The sequence below is a fragment of the Lemur catta genome, chromosome 9 (assembly GCF_020740605.2).
Source record: "Lemur catta isolate mLemCat1 chromosome 9, mLemCat1.pri, whole genome shotgun sequence".
In the NCBI taxonomy this organism is placed as follows: Eukaryota; Metazoa; Chordata; class Mammalia; order Primates; family Lemuridae; genus Lemur; species Lemur catta.
The window spans coordinates 42,205,360-42,225,091 of NC_059136.1; the positions used below are offsets into that span (position 1 = coordinate 42,205,360).

Sequence of the window (19,732 nt, forward strand, 5' to 3'; positions counted from 1 at the left end):
AGTTGGTTTGGATAGAAAAATGACTTACACACTAGTAATTCATGTCAACCTTAAAGCAGAGTCCTCAGTATGGCTAGAGAGGAAATCTCCTCTGCAGCTCTTTTCAATTCTGAAATGTTTCCCATTTTTGTTTTTTCTTTGGAGATACTGGTCATACTAAAGAAAGAAGGAGATATACTCATGTCTCTTTATGTTTGTGTCTGCGTATATATGTCTGTGTTTTGTGAAAGATCTGGAAGAAATCAATACATAATATAATTGTTTATGATTTATAGTAGAATTCAAGGTGAATTTGATGATAGATTGAATTTTATTAATATTAACCTTTATCTACCAGTATTCTTTGCTTATACTGAAGTAGAGCACAAGCCCTTTACTAAACACTCCAACTACAACTGCTTTGGGTCAAGACTGAACTAGGTGCTTTACATATTTTGACCCTAAACAGTGCAGCATTCCAGTGAGATATAAAGCTTTGAAAGGTTAAGTCACAGAGTTACAGAGCTATAAAGAGCTAAGATGAGATTTGACTCCTGTTTCATATGACGTTAAAGCCCATGTGTCTTTCTTCTAAAAATGCTTCTTATTCTAAGAGTTGGAACAAAGAGAATATGTCAAGAGAGAATTTTGATGTATATTAGTGTTTGAAAGTTATTTCTGAAATACTAGATGCTGTGATACAAACTGTTGTCCTCATTAGCTTCTCAGTAGGCATTACTCGCGCAGAGCTCACACCCAGGAGTACTTGGACCTTCATTCTAGTTTTCCCTTCATTGGAATAACCCAGCAGTCAGCATCCAACTGGAGACCACCCCAAAGGCTAAGGAGAAGAATGATGGAGTAGGAGGATGAAGGTCTAGATTCTGGGTGCTGCTACACAGCTGAATTATTTTGTACAAATCCTAAATCTCCAGTTCCTTCATCAGTACAATGGAGATCATGCTGATCTATTCAGTCTATCTCTCAGGGTTATATTAGGCAGGTCCTATGTAGAAAGCCAATATTTTTTAAAAAACATTAATTTGTCATTAAGTATTTATGAAGTAGATATTATGTGATTGGCATTGTTGGAGATGGAGCATACAGTCTCTAACCACGAAACAGATGAAGTCTCTGTCTTCATAAAGTTATTGTTTTGTTGCAGGATTTAGCCAGCTGATGAATTAATTATAGCATAATGTTTTAGCAGAGAACTAATAGGTACTTGAATCAAATCTCAGAGGAGGTTGAAATGGCAGCAAATGATAATAAGCACTCGTAAGGCAAAGGAGGAGAAAGGACGTAGGAAAAGGAAAGACCTTGGGTAGGATTTTGCGGTAAAATTTAAGAGCACATTATTGTGGGAGTGAAAGCTTAAAAAAAAAAAAAAAAAAAGGAGAGATTTTCATGTGGTTCTCAAGTCAGCCAGCTAATCTGTGGGAATATGAATCAGGAAGCTGAGGAGGGAAAAGAAACACAAACTCATGTCTGTATGACCAAATTTTGGAAGACAAAAAGAATGAGTGCTGGGGAAGTTCACACCACTTAAAAGGTTTGCCTTACAATATTTTGCCAAATGTGGTATCTGGAGGGAGAACCTTGGCATGTACCAAAAATGCCAGAGACACTATTGTAAACAGGGACCTGGGGTGTGGAATGCAGGCTCTGTCTGGAGTTCAATGGCAGGCATTCCCAGCCTGGAAAGGAAGGCTCTGCTGGGAATTCTATGACAAGAACCCAGCCTGGGAAGACACGGGCTGTGCTAGATCCACATCAAGAAATCCCCAGCATATGTTACAAAAGCAGAGGCTTGCAAAAGCAGGAGAGTCTCCATGGTTGTTGATCTCGAGATAAAGATCCTAAAATGCGTAAACACCAAGGTTCAAGTACGTTTTGTGGCCTGATAGGGACTTTCTTCTAAACAGAAAAGCCACAGGTGCCTCACCCAAGACATCCTAAAGACTAGCTGAGTCAGGCTATGACCAAGAACCTGTGATTCTTTGATACTTTGAAAAACTAAAAAAAATAAAATCTAAATTTTGATTCTGAACCTTAAAATTCTTACTGCAAAGATTATTTTACCTCTTTTTTAGATGAAACTATTAAGCTTCAGGAAGACTCAAGTAGATTTTTTTGGGTCATTGGGGCCATTGGTTGGATTTTGTCAAAGCCACTATATATATTTTTTCTTTATGCCATTTATGCTCGGTAACAATTGAGACTCCAGCTGTGTGTCAAAAACTGTATTTAGTTGTGTGTGACAATAGCTTGCAAGCTATGAAGCTCAAATTTCTGAAGCAAGTTGAGTCTCTCTGTGCAGAGCAGAAGAGTGAGTAGAGATGGAGAAGCTTAATTGGGAAACCTTTTCAGGAGAAAGTGACTCTAAGAAAGTGTCTCTTCCCCTCTTGGACTTCCTCTCCCTTGCCCCCTCATGTCTCCTCCATGAGCTGAACTATGTAACCATATTATTTGTCATGCACTTTTGAGTATGAAAATGGATATTGTTAACAATTACGCCAGGCCAGAAGGGATCAACTGGGACATGGGGTCACCTTGGTTTAACTTCTTGTGCTCTGTCAAGGACTTTACAGATGCCACCTCGCACCTTGACCCTGTTGGAAGCAGTCCCCGTCCTCTGCATTCCCATCACACTCTGCAGCTATCTTTGATGCAGTTCAGAGCACATTGCCTCTCAGTTATTCGTGCCATGTTTGTCTCTCCCATTGAACTGTGAGCTCTTTGAGGGTGAGAGCTCTGTGTTAATCATGTCCACCCAGTATCTCCATTCTACAGCCCAAGGCCTGGCACAAAGGAAGTGCACAGAGTGTGATGATGGGGAATACATTAATAGAAACATTTGGAAGAAGATAGGTGACAGCACTGGTGAAGAAGACTGGAGAAGTTATTCCTGGTACAGAGAAAGGAAATATAATAACATGTCTGATAGCTTAGAGTTGCTCGCAATGATCACGAGCACTGTTGCAAATAAATCCGCCTTTGCGGGATGGAGCATTATGGGGTGGGGGGGAGAATGTGAAGAAATGAGCAGGACTGAGGGAAGAGCCAGAGTGGGTGGAAACCACAGATTGTCCAAGTCTCTTGTTTGGTGGCTGCTCTAAGGAAGGGTATTACATGTAAAAACATGGATGCTGTATTTTGCTGCCCCCCTAACTCAATAGATTGGATCCTAAGCTTGAATTTGAGTTTGGAGGAATGTGTTTGGTATGCATTAAAACTTGAATGATAAAAAAAGAATAGCTTCTCAAAGAATTTTGATACTTCTGCTTCCAGCTGAAACCAGGAAGTTCAGAGGCAGCAAAAATGAAAACAAGGAAAACATTAATGGATATTTTGAACCTAGAAAAGGTTTGGTTTGAGTTTTGAAGGAAAGTCTGAGTTGGTTAACAGCCCTCAAGTACTACTGTTATGATTTGCTGGCTTTTTATTTGTTCATTATATTTCATTTATTTAATAGTGTCATATTATGTTCTAATTCTTCGGGGTGGGTCCCCAAATTTGGCAGCTTAACCAAGGCTTCTGCATTTACTGCAGTGCTGAAGAAGCCAAGCTACCCAGAACAGGCTTGTGTTGTAATAGCGTGGGCCGCTTTGCCTCAAATCAGCAGTTCTACTTGGAAGGGTCTTGCAAAGTATTCTACAAAGGGTTTTCTCCATTACTTGCATAGAATGGTAACACTTTATTTAAAGTAACATGTATACATAATTTAATAAGTGATTGCCAGAACTTATTTTCTCTAATAAAAATAACAGTAAAAACAAAAATTTTTTTAAATTATCACTTACGGAATGGTGAAATATCTAAGCCTCAATCTCTAAATCTTTTGGTCTGTAGGGACCTGAATTTCTAAGAATCTATGGAAATTTTGACTTTAGTCTACCCAAAGTGGGAAGACTAAGCTCCAGGCATTTATTGTGAGGGTGGAAAGAAGGTTGACACACCGAACTCCCATGTTGTCTTCGAAAAGTAAAGTTTCAGATCTTTTCTTCCTAACAGGAGTGCTTTCCCTAAGGGTCTGAATCTGCATTCCGGCGCCTTCGCTGAGTTCTTCCGTAACTGATGTATTTAAAGGACCCTCTTGAATGCCCACTTATTTTATCTATACATGTTCCTTTAAGTACTTACCTGAAGAGTTTTCTTCCATGTGACAAAGCTGCTTATTTTAAATGCTCATTACTACTCACTTTTTATGCTAAGAAAATGCATATTTGAGTTGCAGTTTGCAAATAATGATCAAAGAGAGCCTTCCTCTTAATTAAATCATTGGTTAACCTGATAAGCCTCTTCAGGGGTCAAATTAATTAATTCTACAAAATTCCAATCCTATTGGTGTTCCTTTCGGCCAAGTAATTTCAAAATTTACTATATAAAGTTTCCTTCCTATTCAGATTGTAAATTCTTTACAACTGAAGAAAGCATTAACATAAATATGGCATTTACATTATAGTTTTGATATCTGCAAACCCTGACACATGCTTAGTTGATCAGATAAACCACAGAAGTGTTAGGAAAACTAACTTGATTAAATTAAGAAGAAGGTGCTATATTATTAGTAAGCAAATTTTTAGACAATCCAACTCTCTTCCAATATTTTTTTAAATGAGGTAAAGTTTGATATGTGTTTAACACAGTTTTATTTTTTTCTTTCCTAGAGAGACACCTCCTCTATGGACGACCTGCAGTGCTTTATCGGACCAGATATGATATTTTATATCATACTGACTTTGAAAGTGGTTATAGTGAAATATTCCTAATGCCCCTCTGGACATCATATACTGTTTCCAAACAGGTTGTTGAGAAAATTGGATTTTATGTTCTTCACTTTATTGCATTCCTTGCATGAATACAATGAATGCTTGCTTAATCTTGGAAAATATTTTAATTTTTCCTGATGAAAGAAATTCTCTGTTGGATCTACTGCAAGATATTTTGAACTAGTCATAATTTAATGTTCTAATAATTCCATGGCACTATGTGAAGCATTGAAGGGAGCATACTAATTCTTTTAGTTTGTTTTACTTCACTTAAGTCATTGCCCACTAGTTACAGAAGCCACTAAAGTTGGTTTGTTTGTTTTAATAGACTTTATTTTTTAGAGCAGTTTTCGGTTCCCAGCAAGACTGAGTGGAAAGTGTAGAGTTCCCGTATACTTTCTGCCCCCCCACACCTACAGCCTCCCCCTCTGTCAGTATTCGGTTTGTTTTTAATGAAGTTTAATGTTGGGGTTTCAGTTTTGATGAAGATGACATAGGTAGGTATATATCAGGAATGAGAAAATTTTATTTGGCAGTTGAGCTTTGTTTTACATTTCTGAATACAAAGGAAGAGAACACTCTAACACCCGAAACACAGCTTCTTTTTAATTTTTACTATGTGCATATATGTGTGCTCCTGTACGTACTATGTGTGTGTGTGTGTGTTCTTTTTTTTTTTAGGAGATATATTTATATTATTTCTTACAGTGTTATTTTTTAAGTTATCTTCCATGAATCCTATTCATTATTTAAAGAGTGAGATTTCTGCTTTATATTGGTGTTTTACTGAAGACTTCGGTAAGAGAATTCTACTGCTAAAAAATAAGAGTTTGAAAATTATTGGCTTTTATGGTATTTAATTGTAGCGACTCTTGTTTTTTTTTAAAGAGTCAGAATATCAGAATATGAACTATAATAAAAGGTAGAGGGGGTTTCGATTTTGGCTGTTTGTAGCAGAGCAACCTGGCGTCAGTATTTCCCTGTTGGTTTGGCATTGTCACTGTGATGGCATTACTGAGTGTCCCTGACTCCTCGTGCAGGCTGAGGTCTCTGGCATCCCCGAGCATCTGACCAATTGTGTCCGGCCTGACGTCCGTGTTTCTCCAAGTTTCAGTCAGAACTGTTTGGCCTACAAAAATGATAAACAGATGTCCTACGGATTCCTCTTTCCTCCTTGTAAGTTAGAGAGTCTCAAGATCTGAAGCCTCGAGAGGGATGTTATTCTGTGCGTTCTAGACTGTGAAACTTGGTATTTAGGATTTCAGTGGCATGGGTTTTCTTCAAGAAGAGCACTCTACAGATTGTAGAGATAAACTTCTACGGGATCCTCCCAAAATCGACCAAAAAATGACCAGCTTTTGAAAATCCCATGCTCCAGGAGAATTCTAAAGTGCAAGAGACTCTTCTGTATTCCCCCTCACATCATTAAATGAGAATCTGAAAACAAAATAGTAAATCATTAAGACATTAGTCCATTAAACAGTACTATAGAGGGGCTCTCTTAAGAATACATGAAGCCCTTTGATTATCTCTTATTATCTTGATGACAGTTTTTTAAAGTCTAAATTGCACTAACGAAATCAAGGAATTCTTTTACATAATGATTGGTAAACTCAAGAACTAGGTAGGAAGAAAAAGCATTGTAAATGATTTTTGAGAGAGAGCTATTGAGTGAAAAAGAGAGGCTGAGTAGAGGGTGGAGGAGTAGGAAATGTATAAAGTAGTTAGTGAGTAGGAATAAAAGAGTAGATCCATTCACTTCATGCTATTTGGACCATTTTAGAAAATTGCTTTTTTGATTGATGTAGATTTTGGTAAGCAATGTGCACTATTTGTTTCCCTAATGCTTAGATCTGAGCTCTTCGCCAGAGGCTAAATACGATGCATTCCTTGTAACCAATATGGTTCCAATGTATCCTGCTTTCAAACGTGAGTCCAATATTTACCTAATACACTGTTATTTATGAATACAAATATTTCTATATTTACCACTTGCCTTTTACACCTGTATATTAATTTTAATAATATATATGTATATAGCCTGTATATTTTTTGAGGATCTTTCATGTAAATTCCCTATTGTTGATCCAAAATTTGAATCTGTGAGGGAGGTTGGCAGTTTATCCCTTGTTTATAATTAAGAAATGGACATCACAAAAAGTGGCCCAGCTCATGAATGGTAGAAGCTAAACCAAGTTTCTGTTTTTCTTTTAATCTGGTGCTATTTTTATTTCAATGCTCATTAGTTTGATGGTTAAAAGGGTCTTTGTTTTATTTTTGAGGCTACTTGACCTTTAGCAGCACCTATATTTATTTACTGAACATTACAAGAAAAGCCACTAGCACCTCTCTCCTTTGGGGTTATGATATATTTTGATTGTTGACCCTGAAACCCAGCAGGAGCCTGAAGTGTCTTTTGAATCATCAGAGCATTAATTTCAGATGGTTTTAGGACTATGCAAATTATCGTTTTAGTTTCTTTGAACACTTATAATTTCTTTGCACATGATATAAATATTTGTGGATGATAGTGAAATTATGAATTGTATAGGCACAATAAGCTTGGCCCCCAAAACCAAGTTCTTGTTTCTGCAAAGAGCCACTGGCTGTGTGATCATATAAATGCCATTTAACCTCTCATTTGTGAAGTTAAGAGATTTGATTGCATGACCTCTAAGACTCGTTTGGATTTACGACTTAATTGTCCAATGGCCAAAACAATTCGTTTTTTGTTTCTGATAACAAAGAATTCATTCTTTCATCTCTCTATCCATCCATTCATCCTTTCATCTACCCATGCATTCAAAGAGAGAGAAAACATAACGGGGTAGCTTTTACTTCCTGTTAGTTCATTTACAGTGAACAGACCTAAATGCTTATGGGAAAGTAGGAAAAGGATACACCTGTACCTGATTCAATGTGGCAGAGGGGAATTGGGTTGTGTTACAGTATCTCAAGGCTGAAATAGAATCTCAAGATAGGAACAAGTGATTGTGGAGTGTCATCTACAGTGGCAGCCCTCCCCAGCTTAACACTGGCGAAATGGCCCACACAGTTTAGAGAAAAAAATGTTTATTTGATGTCCTAGTTAGTAAATGAAGGTTTATTCAAAGGCCGAATCCATTGCTTATGAGTGAAAAGTTAAAGTCTGCTTTTAAAAGAAGGTTTCCTGGTTTGTTCTGAGACCCAACTGAGAAATATTTCAGAAACTCACATAGATACATTTGTCACAATGTTACACGGAATGCAGCTTCATTTAATTTCCACGAATCAGGGTTTCCTGATTTCTTTATTCTTTATTGATGTGTTTTTTGACCAGATGGTAATAAAGGAAACACACGGTACCACCCTGAGGCTGGTATGGAAAGGGCCTTTCACAGAGAGCTGGCTGTTCTTCTTCACTAGGGGAATGGTTTTTTCACATGCCACATTTCTGCGGGTTTGGCCTTTTGACTGTTCTCATTGTTGTTTCTTTTCCTCTCTCCCCCTCCATTTTTTTTTTTTTTTTGATTGCTCAAGTTAACATTTGAACTTCTCTCTCACTGTCCAGCCTCTTTCTTTACTGCAAATAATTATTTAAGGTATTTCAGTTCTGGCAGGCTGCTCTGTCATCTCACCCAGAGCAGAGTATCAGAAGGGATAGAGGATAGTTGATGCGCTTGAGAAAGATGGCCATGTACTTTTGAGTAAGGGGGGGGGGAAGAAGAGATAAAAGCTGAAACCTCACAACCCTTACGTAGAAGAGAGCGTGGCAAGTTGGAGCGAATGTTTCAGAACCAACTCATTGCTTGCCTTCCTGTTTTCTTCTGTCATTTTTTTCTTTTGCCTTTCTCCTTTTCCATTCTGCTCCCCTCATGCCTCCTTGGTTGGTCATCATGTGGACAAGGAAATCCTCTGCAGGGGGTGACATTAAAAGTGAGAAATGAGTAATAGAGGAGAAACCAGATAAGCACAGATCAGGGGATGAGATTTTCAGGCAAGGAGAAGAGCAAATGCAACTGCTGAGCCTGGAGCAAGTTTGGCAAGGCTGGGGGACAGAAGGAAAGCCTTGCAGCTGAGGGGGAAAGGGTAGGAAGTGAAGTCATGGACGGAGGCAGAGGCCATGGTGGGGACTTGGAAACTATCTGGAGTGTTAGAAATAGGTGGTGTTGGGGAGGTTGTGGGAGATATGATCTGATTTATGGTATAAAAGGATCCATCTGACTACTATGTGGAGAATGGGCTCCAGGGAAGTCCATTTCTCACAAGGAGCTCAGGAAGTAGTCTTTTGTGGCAGTTCACTTCAGAGAGGATGATAACTTAGACCAGGGTAGATGCAGTGAAACAGGTAAGAGGTGGTCATATTTGGGGTTATTGGGATGTATTTTGGTGACGGCACTGACAGGACTTATTCACATGTGTATGAAGTAAGGAGAAAGGCAAGGATGACTCTCGGGATTTTGGCCTGAACGTCTGAGTAGTGTCAGGGCATTGACATGATTGAGTAGGTGAAGGTTGGGGCAGGATTGGGAAGGAACATCAAGATTGAGTTTGGATAATGTTTTGTTTGCCGTGACTATTAGGTATTGCAGTGGATTATGAGGTGGGTAGTTGGATAATATGTCTGAAACTCTGTGGGAAGGTCAGGGCTAGAGACATAAACTTGGAAACTAGCATATTAATGAGATTATGAAGGAAGAGAAGGTAGAGTAAGGCCTTATTTTCTATTACTCAGAAATGCCATACGTCCTTTTTTGCACATACTGTTCCCTTGCCTGGCCTCTACTTCTTTATCTACGAAATGCCCCCTCCTTATCCATCCCTTGGTAACCACTTCTTCTGGGAATCCTTCCCACACTTCTTAGACTAGGTTAAACTCCCCTATCATTGTTTCATTGCCCCATATATTTCCCTTTGCTGGTTTATAAATAATACACACACTGATAATGCTTTACAGTGAATTCTTCTCATGAATCACAACACTTCTATTGTCTCTTGGCTTATAACATTTGGCCTGTAAGATGCACCCTGGACAGCATTTGGCCAAAGCAATGACTTTGGTTCGCAAAGAATTTATTTTTGTCTTTTCACAGGGGTCTGGAATTATTTCCAAAGGGTATTGGTGAAGAAATATGCTTCAGAAAGAAATGGAGTTAATGTGATAAGTGGACCAATTTTTGACTATGACTACGATGGCTTACATGACACAGAGGACAAAATAAAGCAGTAAGCACTTTACTTCTACTCAGCATGTGATTTCTTAAATTCCAAGATCTCGCTCAAGGCTGTTTTTCAAATATTCATGTACTAGAGAAAAGCTGATACCCCTTAAACGTTTTTCTCTTTGAATCTCCTTTTGAATTTTTCAGTTCCTATGATTAAATGTGGCATTGGTGGCTGGAATGGAATTTTGGGGTTTGTGGTAAATAAATGCACTTTTCTGTTCCCTGAAAGAATACGTATCGAAGATTTTAAAATGTATTCAACAACTCTTCAGGGGAAAGATGATCATTTCCACTCAGCTCCATTACTTTTTGGGGGTGCGGAGAACTTTGGGAATCCGTGAGATTTTCTGAGTTAGTACATCTCAATAGGAAATTGCATATAGATTTTGGCTGAATCTGGTTGGCTCTGTCTCTCTCTGTGGTGCTACTGGGCATGTGAAAGAATGAGGGATATTCTGGGCTTGTGAGAAACTCACAGTCTAGTGGAGGAGACAAGAAGATACACATGCCAACAAATTCAGAATCGGTTGTCATTTAATTTTATACATGCGTGAAACAATAAGAGAACAACAGGATATTAGAGAGGGTTTGGTTGTGATTTACAGATACTTAGAGAATAAAATGCTATTTTAAAAATACAGATGTATAAAATAGAAGTTATATTACTGCTTTTCTAGTCATTCATAAGAGAAATTTTATCTTAATTGTACATTTATTTTATTGCTGATCATTGTTATAGTTTTTTAGCCAACATTAAGTTATTCGCTTAATCATAATTGTAATATTTGAAAAATGGTTAAAATTAAGATAATAGAAAACCAGGTAAGGAACTGTGAATTTCTGTACATTGCTGTACTGGAAAAGATTTTTTATGCCTCTAGACTCATAACTAGCACTCAGGCCTTAGTACTTCTTTTGGTAAATGAGTTCTTTGTACCAAGTTTAATATCTCATGGTAGCTTGAAAAGGCTGTTATTCTCCTAGCTCCAGTGTCTTCTGCCTCTGGTCCATTTTATACAGCTCTATGAAAGTTATCTTCCTGCAACGTAGATATGATAATGACACACAAGAGTCTTCAATATGGAGCATTACTGCCTAAACAATAATGCCCAAACGCCACACCCTGGCACTCAGAACCCACCATAATTTGGCATTTATTGACTCTTCCAGCCTTTCATTTCTACTACATTGATCTATTCATCATTATCTGCCTCCAAGTCTTGGACCAAGCCATTTTTTTTCCCTAGAATATCTTTCTCACTCTGCCAGGCTGAGGAAGTGAGGAGATTCCAGGCAGAGAAAACATTATGTTCAAAGGGGGCAAATAACTCGATTGAATGGGAATTAATTTCAGTGACATTGGCAATATTGATTGGTCATCATTTAAAAGAGAATGCTTCTACATCAATTGTGACTTTATTTTACCTTCCTGTTTCAGGTACGTGGAGGGCAGTTCCATTCCTGTTCCAACACACTACTACAGCATCATCACCAGCTGCCTGGATTTCACTCAGCCTGCTGACAAGTGTGACGGCCCTCTCTCTGTGTCTTCCTTCATCCTCCCTCACCGGCCCGACAATGACGAGAGCTGCAATGTGAGTTAACGGAGAGTCCTTTAGGATTTCCTTTCATAGTTAACCTGTGTTACTTAATTTATATTTCCATCATTGAGGTAGAATACACTTATTGCAAAGCGGTGTACTGTACAACAAAGTAGAAAGAGGAGAGGACCTAAACAGAACTTTGCCTAACATGTAGGAACTTGGTATTCTAATGACTTTTTGTTTTACAATGTGTGTGTGCATTTGATATGATTTTGTTTATGTGTTCAGGTTTGACAAATGATAAAAGTGCCTGAATGTTTTTATTTATTTATTGTAATTTATTTTTTCTGTTTTGACTTTTTTAAAAATTTCAGCTTATTATGGGGGTACAAATGTTTAGGTTACATATATTGTCGTTGCCCCACCCAAGTCAGAGATTCAGGCAGGTCCATCCCCCAGATGGTGCACATCGCACTCTTGAGGTGTGAATATACCCATCTCCTCCTTCCCCTCCCACCTGCCTGACACCCGATGAATGTTACTACTATATGTGCACATAAGTGTTGATCAGTTAATACCAATTTGATGGTGAGTACATGTGGTGCTTGTTTTTCCATTCTTGTAATACTTCACTTAGTAGAATGGTCTCTAGCTCTATCCAGGAGAATACAAGAGGTGCTATGTTACCATTGTGTTTTGTGGCTGAGTAGAACTCCATGATATATATATTCCGCATTTTATTAATCCACTCATGTATTGATGAGCATTTAGGTTATTTCCACATCTTTGCAATTGTGAATTGTGCTGCTGTGAACATTCTAGTGCAGCTGTCTTTTTTATAAAATGTCTTTTTTTTTTTCCTTTGGGTAGTAAGGGGATTGCTGGATCATAGAATTCAGGAAAATCAGCAAGAAAAACTTCAAAAAACCCCATTAAAAAGTGGGCAAAGGATATGAACAGAAACTTTTCAAAAGAAGACAAACTAATGGCCAGCAAACATATGAAAAAATGCTCAACATCTCTAGTCATCAAGGAAATGCAAATCAAAACCACAGTGAGGTATCACTTAACTCCAGTGAGAATGGCTTTTATCAAAAAGTCCCAAAACAACACATGTTGGCGTGGATGCAGAGAGATAGGAACACTCATACACTGCTGGTGGGACTGCAAACTAGTGCAACCCCTGTGGAAAGTAATAGGGAGATACCTCAAGAGCTAAAAGTAGAACTGCCAAATGTTTTTAGTTTTGCAAAAGGCACACATATTTTTTAAAAAGAAAGTGGAAAATAGCAAAATTTTGATAATTGTTGAAACTAGGTAAGAGGTCATGGGAGTTCATTAGATTATTTTCTTCTCTTAAGTGGATGTTTGAAAATTTCCACAATAAAAGCCTTTTAAATGCACACAGACATACACACAGAGAGAACAAGAGTGAGCAAGAGAGGAATATACACTTTACTAATCAAGTTTTCTTTTGCTACTAGTTATAAGGGAGATATAACAGTCACTCTTTTCTAAAATAGCACGGGTGACTCGTGATTCACTATTTCTTCATGGAGACAACTGGGGGGCAGGATGGGGTGATAGAAAAGCCCCTAGATAGGAAGACAGGAGCCCTGATGTATGTTCCTGGCCCTGTACTAATTTGGTACTTAGGGACAAATCACATAAAATCGTCAAGTCTTTTTAATGTGATGGAATTGTCTGTGCTCCCAGGTTGATTTTAGAAGTAGTAGTCTCTGTGTTCTTGTTTTTTATAGTAGAAGGCGAAGGATATAGTCTGCAGAAGAATATACTTAGTCAACAACTGTTACTCAAATTCCTAAATTGTATAATGTAGTCTAGGAGAAACAATAGTGTGTTTGACATAGTCACTACTTCTAGGCAGCCTACAGAGTGGGGTGGCGAATAAAATTGGTATAGAAATTGCTGCACTGAAAGGCTAAGAGCCATAAGAATAGCTTCAATGGAGAAAATCAGCTTCACAGGCAGGGTAGCTTTTGGCCGACAGCTTCAATCAAGGGTGAAGATTGTGGCCATGAATATTCAAAGCAAAATGAAGGATGCAGAAAAAAATTTAGAAATTTGAAATATGGCCTAGAAAGCTTATTAAGTTTGGCCAGAATATTGGAAATGAGGGCAGTAGTGGGAGATAAGATTTTCAAAGTTGCTTGGAATCAAATATTTAAAAGCATACTAGTAGTAATGGTAATAACAGTAGTAGTAGCAGGAGTCATAGTAGCAGCAGTAGTAGCTGTTATCATTTATTGAGTACATGCTATGATCCAGACACCGTACAGACCTTTTACTTAAATTATTTCTAATAGTATAATCACTCTATGAGGCAGGTATGTATATACATGATCTCTCCCCGGCCCTTTTATTGACTGTTGAGAAACCTATAGCTGATACAGGGAAAGTATACTGCATGGTTACTTGGTTAGTCAGTAGGAGAGCAGAGTTCTAGATTTAAGGCCTCTGACTCCAAAATCCTGTCCTCTTTCCAATTTACCAGATTTCCATAATAGAACCTTGGGACTTTAGGAACTTTTCTTACTGCTCAGGCATTAGCTAGCCAAGGAAATGTTTAATCAGAAAAGCAACATTTTAGGCTGGGTACGTGGCTCACACTAGTCATCTGAGCACTTTGGGAGGCTGAGGTGGGAAGGTGTTCAAGATCAGCCTTGGCAATAGCGAGACCTCCTCTCTACACAAAATAATTAGCCAGGTGTGATGGCACACACCTGTAGTCCCAGCTACTCAGGAGGCTGATCCCAGAGGAACACTTGAGCCCAGCAGTTTGAGGTTGCGATCACACCACTGCACATTCTAGCCCAGAGAAGAATAAGAGCAACATTTTAGGCTCCGCTTTGGGAGATTGAATTGGAGGAGGCTGAGCGTGGTGCTCAAAATGGCTTTGGCAAGATTCACAGGAGTCAGGGTGAAAGAACTTGAACTAATGTTATGGTCCTGGAAATTTGAAAAGAAGGATGGAAGGCAGCAATATTATACCCAAAGGATCAATAGGGTTTTATAAATGATTGAATGGGATGTGGTGAAGTGAGGAAACTGCAAGTGAGAAACGAGCTGTCATCAGCTAACTTACTGGCTTGGCCTTCTCAATTTTGGTCGTTCATAACCATAAATGTAGCTAATGGAGTATCAGGGGCATATATTGCCTCTATAATATGAAATACTATCTCTGTGTGGGGAGGTAAAATTTTTCCAAAAAATCAAACACATATATTATGGAGTGAAATTAAAAATTGCCATGCACCTTTAAGATAAAGCAAAGATTGCAAAGACATTTTGTATGTATCGTAGGCCGTTTAAAGTATGCCTAGATTCCTGGGAAATACATGTTCAAGTTCTGTCATTAGCGGAATTTGGTGATGGGAGAGTTTGAAAAACACTCTTCCAAACTCAGTGCAAAAGAGGTTCTCTTGCCAACCCAAATTTGACATCTGAAAAATGAAATCTACCGACATCTTCACAAGTCTTTCTCACCCTCTCCCTGCTGGTTTCTGACTGTGCACAGAGTTTGGAGGTATTTCTTGTAGAGTTCATGGCCAGCAGACTTCTTATGGAAGAAGCCCCTGTTCACATAATTACCTGTCTTTGCTTGAAAGTTTACCTCAACACTGTTGGGGCTTGAATTCATGACCCTGCTTGGGGGAAAGTCAGGGAGAAAAGGCAGGTGAAAAATAAATGTCCATAGCAAGAAAAACAATAATAAGTGAGTTCACGGAGTGTGCTTTTGTTTGCATTAATTAATATTCTAAGTTATTTATTTTTAAAGTTTTTCCTTTCCTTCCTACCTTGGTGTACATGAATTTTAAAAAAATTATTAGTTTTTTGTCTTGCACTGCAGTCTTCATCAGCAAATATTGTGTGGATTGCCAGCTGACATCCAGGCGGAAGATATTTTCTTTACACAAAATAGCCAGTATGTCCTAATTATGAACTGGAGGCCAGATTTTAGCATGTGAGAACCAGAAGAGAATGCCCCTCCAATGAAATTGGCAAATCACTTCCCAAGGAAAGAAATAGCAAAAGACAGGTTTTGTTTTTTTTTTGGGTTTTTTTTTTTTTTTTTAGAATTCTTCTAATCCCAGCTGACCATTATTTAAATTAGGAAAAGCCTTTATACCTGTGTCCACACATTCAAATGACTGCATTTGCAAAGGAAAAATTGGACTGACTGACTATTGAAAAATCAAACAAATGAGCTGAATATAAAAATTCTCCCAAAATACAGCCTCATGCTTACCCTGCTTACTCTGAGGGGGTCCTGACCCATCTGGAGACCTCCTACTTCGTTAATTATATGGTCACACTGAGGACTGGTCAGCACCGTTGTGGGTAGAGTTATATTTAGGTCTTTCCTGTGAATCACAGAGATCTTGGTTAGGTTGGGTTAGGAGGGTGGGGCACGGAAGGTTAAAATCCTTACTTCCCTGGACTGAAAAGCAATTTCTTCCCATTTCTTCATTTTGCCTGCGAAGGCCAGAAATCAGTTTCCTGAACCAACACCCTCGTGGGGCATATTTAGCACTGGCACAAGCTGCTATATCCCCCTGTCCCGTTCTGCATGGGTTGGAGCTTTCCGAGAAAAACCTATTGCAGGTTATTGGGCTTTGGTGGCTGGTTCACTGAGACCACTAGTGGTAAAGAATTGGGTGAGGGCCTGTCTGAACATTCTCAGCCCTGGGACATGCACCCACCCTTCGGCTTGTAGAAAGGCTCTTGGGAGCCATTGCAATTCTTGGGACATTCGTGAATGAAATTATTTGCAAAGGCCTTCCTGCTCCGTGTCTGCTAGTGAAGGTAGGCACTTCTCCATAATTCACAGGGCTCTCAGAACTTATTCTTTCCCTCAAAAATGAAAGAAGATATCTTTGTGATGCAAAAAACTGCTTCACCTGAATTATCTTTTAAGTTAGACATGAAATAAGCTTTTTGATGTGGAACATCCGAAGGTCTTTCATCTGGACCTTGTGCCAATGAGGCAGTTTTTGGCAAGCAGCTAAGATAGAAAGAGATTTCCTTCCTTTGTTCCACGATGTTTCCTTACTTTCCCTTTTTTCCATTTTCTTCCTTCCTTCTTCTTCCTTCCTCCCAGGGAATGGCTAGGAAATTAGCATTATTATCCTTGTGAACCGATGAAGAAACTGAGGCCTCGAGAAGTCAAGTAGCTTGACCAAGTTCTCAGCCAAAAAACACTAGATCCACATTTCCAGCTCAGGCATCTTGGGCATCTTGGGCTCCAAGGTGCCAGGTGTACCAACTCAGCTGCTTTAAGTTGAACACATTATTCAAATATCAATTCATTGCATTCTAAGAGATGATGTAGTGGGTTCTTTAAAAAAAAAAAAACTAGGAATGCACATGCATAACTTTGTGCATCAGGCCTAAGTTCTTCACTTTCCTTGGGAGGCAGAAGAGTATTCCAAATTACTTGTGCTCTGTGCTCAACATTGCAATTTGACAGCCGGGAAAAGAAACAAATTACTGAATTCTCCAGGGCGTTTGGTTTTCCTAATTTTGATTTATGTTCTGAGAACCTATTGAGTCCAATGCTCGCTCATACCACAGGTCTCGTTTATTTGGTACAGCTAATTGCTGTTGAAAATGTTTACAGCCAAGGCCAGGTATTTGTGGCGCATTACCGACAGGAATGCGGCAGAGAGGCAGAAAGGCCAGGAAGGAACAACATGCGTTGGCTCTGTGTGCAGGAGTGCGTAGAAGTCATTTGTGGACTTAGAGCAAACTGACCATTTGGAGAGCCTCCTCTGGAAAATTCTGACTCTGACTGTGTTTTATTTCCATTGCAGAGCTCCGAGGATGAGTCGAAATGGGTAGAAGAACTCATGAAGATGCACACAGCGCGGGTGCGGGACATTGAACATCTCACCAGTCTGGATTTCTTCAGAAAGACCAGCCGCAGCTATCCAGAAATTCTTACACTCAAGACATACCTGCATACATATGAAAGCGAGATTTAACTTTCCGATCATCTTCAGTTCAGTCTTATCAACTGGTGTATATTTTTATATTGTTTTTGTATTTATTAAACCAGGACATTAAAAAATGTTAGTCTTTTAATCCTGTACCAAATCTGACATATTATGCCTGAATGACTCCACTGTTTTTTCTCTAATGCTTGATTTAGGTAGTCTTGTGTTCTGAGTAGCGCTTGTAATAAATACTGCAGCTTGAGTTTTTAGTGGAAGCTTCTAAATGGTGCTGCAGATTTGAAATTTGCATTGAGGAAATATTAATTTTCCAATGCACAGTTGCCACATTTAGTCCTGTACTGTATCGAAACACTGATTTTGTAAAGTTGCATTCATTTGCTGTTAACTATGACAGACATATTTAAGCCTTATAAACTGATCTTAAACATAATAAATCACACATTCAGTTTTTTTCTGGTTTTATTTGGCTTTTATTTCACTTATAAATTAGAGGGTTTGCTTCAGGTGTATTCATGCATGTAAGGAACCCTTTTTTTTTGTACTGAGCCCTCTTCCTACTTGCTTTCATGCTATTTAACTCCAGTGGCCTGGACGACATGTTGTAGGTACATATCTGTGGGAAATCGGAAGGGCAAAGGGAAAGGGGGACCAGAACGCACTCTCCCAGCACATCCGTTTTAAAAATATTTTTAAGTTTGGAAGAATAGTCTCTTGATCAAGTTGCTTCAAAACTCTAAGTATTAGATTAAACTTTAACTGCATTAAGCCTATATTCTGTACAAGGTATCAACCTAAGAACCGTGGAGGATATAAAGAGAAATAAGACAGTGAGATGAGATACAGACAAGAGAATATGGGTGGACACGCTTGCAGCCCTGACTTGGGTGGGGCAAAGGCAATATATGTAACCTAAACATCTGTACCACCGTAATATGCTGAGATTAAAAAAAATAAAAAATAAAAAAAAGGAAAAAGAATAGACAAAAAGCTGAAAAAAAAATAATAAATGCCAACTGAAAAATTTTACTAACAATACTATATGACAGAAGGGTCTTAATGGTGTGTGCGGTGATTTCAGATGGACATAGCTATGGCTTTAAATACTAATGATGCATAGAGTAGGGAAGTCATTCAATAATTTTCACTCCTGATTATTTCATGGAGAAAGACTAACATTAATGTTGTATCTCCAACAGTTGCTCCCCCTGGGGAGCAGGGGGAGGAGAAAACAGAAGATAATAGCAAATTATTTTATTTTCATCCTAACTTTTGCAGTTATTTCCCTTTATAGTCAGTAAAATGGGTTTTAAATTTCTATAAATTTTCCTTTTAAAACACATTCATTTAAGAAGGAAGATATTGTGTCAAATAAAAAATACTTTACATCAAAAGTAGAACAGATGGTACCAGGGATATATGAGAAATCATGAAGGTGGTAACAGAAAATCTGATGTTTGGGAAATACAGCTATAGGAATACATTGAAGAAGTGATTGGAATAATGCTAGTGGTAGTTGCATTTACTGAGCCCTTATTATGTTCCAGGCATGTCTCTGGCACTTCATATGGTTTGTCTGAATGCTGAAAAATGGGAAGCCCAGGAAAGGTTTTATGGAAGGGGGAAGAATGCTTGAATATTTTTTTGAACAAAAAATATTCTTTTTATTTATAAAACACAGATATACATACAACACATAGATAGACAAACAGTATATAAAATGTTAGTGTAGGGGAGCTTAGGAAAAAGATATCTAAAAATGCTCATTAGGGTGGTGATAATGAAAACAAAGGTTGAGAAACACCTGCTTTATCTTAACATTTGTCTCTTGTATGGCAATCATTACTTTGTATTCAACTGTGTATCTCTCACAAGTTAGGAAACCATGGTTTTAAAGCTCCAGCCCCTATCAAGGTACTTGGCATGTATTAGCATTCACTAGTTATTTACTTGAAGGAGACGATAATTAAGATATTTGCTTCCAAATATGACTGCTCCACACCAGAAACCCCTGCAAAAATCATTTCTGATAAAATTTGGATTGGGAGTTTGGGGTAGAGTGTAAGTATGGTATAAATGAATTAGAAAATGGCTCATTATTCATTTAAAATTCAATAATAATTTATTGAGCATCTACTAAATGCCAGTACTTTACAGGTTAAGCATCCCAAATTTGTACATCTGAAATCCGAAGTGCTCCAAAATCTAAAATTTTCTGAGCACAGACATGATGCTCAAAAGAAACCCTCATTGGAGCA

The 19,732-nt window shown here is 38.3% G+C and overlaps 1 protein-coding gene across 5 annotated transcripts in view; it reads left to right on the plus strand.

The window, feature by feature from the left end:
* Positions 1–17,927, plus strand: part of ENPP2 (ectonucleotide pyrophosphatase/phosphodiesterase 2) — a 76,939-nt gene extending 59,012 nt beyond the window's left edge. For 3 of the 5 annotated variants that reach the window (XM_045561764.1, XM_045561762.1, XM_045561763.1), the window contains 6 exons: positions 4,650–4,786; positions 5,792–5,927; positions 6,603–6,680; positions 9,824–9,956; positions 11,394–11,550; positions 17,334–17,927. In XM_045561764.1, the coding sequence (XP_045417720.1) occupies positions 4,650–4,786; positions 5,792–5,927; positions 6,603–6,680; positions 9,824–9,956; positions 11,394–11,550; positions 17,334–17,504 (812 nt within the window). In that variant the 3' untranslated portion in view covers positions 17,505–17,927. Of the gene's footprint in view, positions 1–3,270; positions 3,346–4,649; positions 4,787–5,791; positions 5,928–6,602; positions 6,681–9,823; positions 9,957–11,393; positions 11,551–17,333 lie in introns of all 5 variants that reach the window. The other 2 variants (XM_045561760.1, XM_045561761.1) reach the window with 1 other exon arrangement.
* Positions 17,928–19,732: the final 1,805 nt, after the last annotated feature.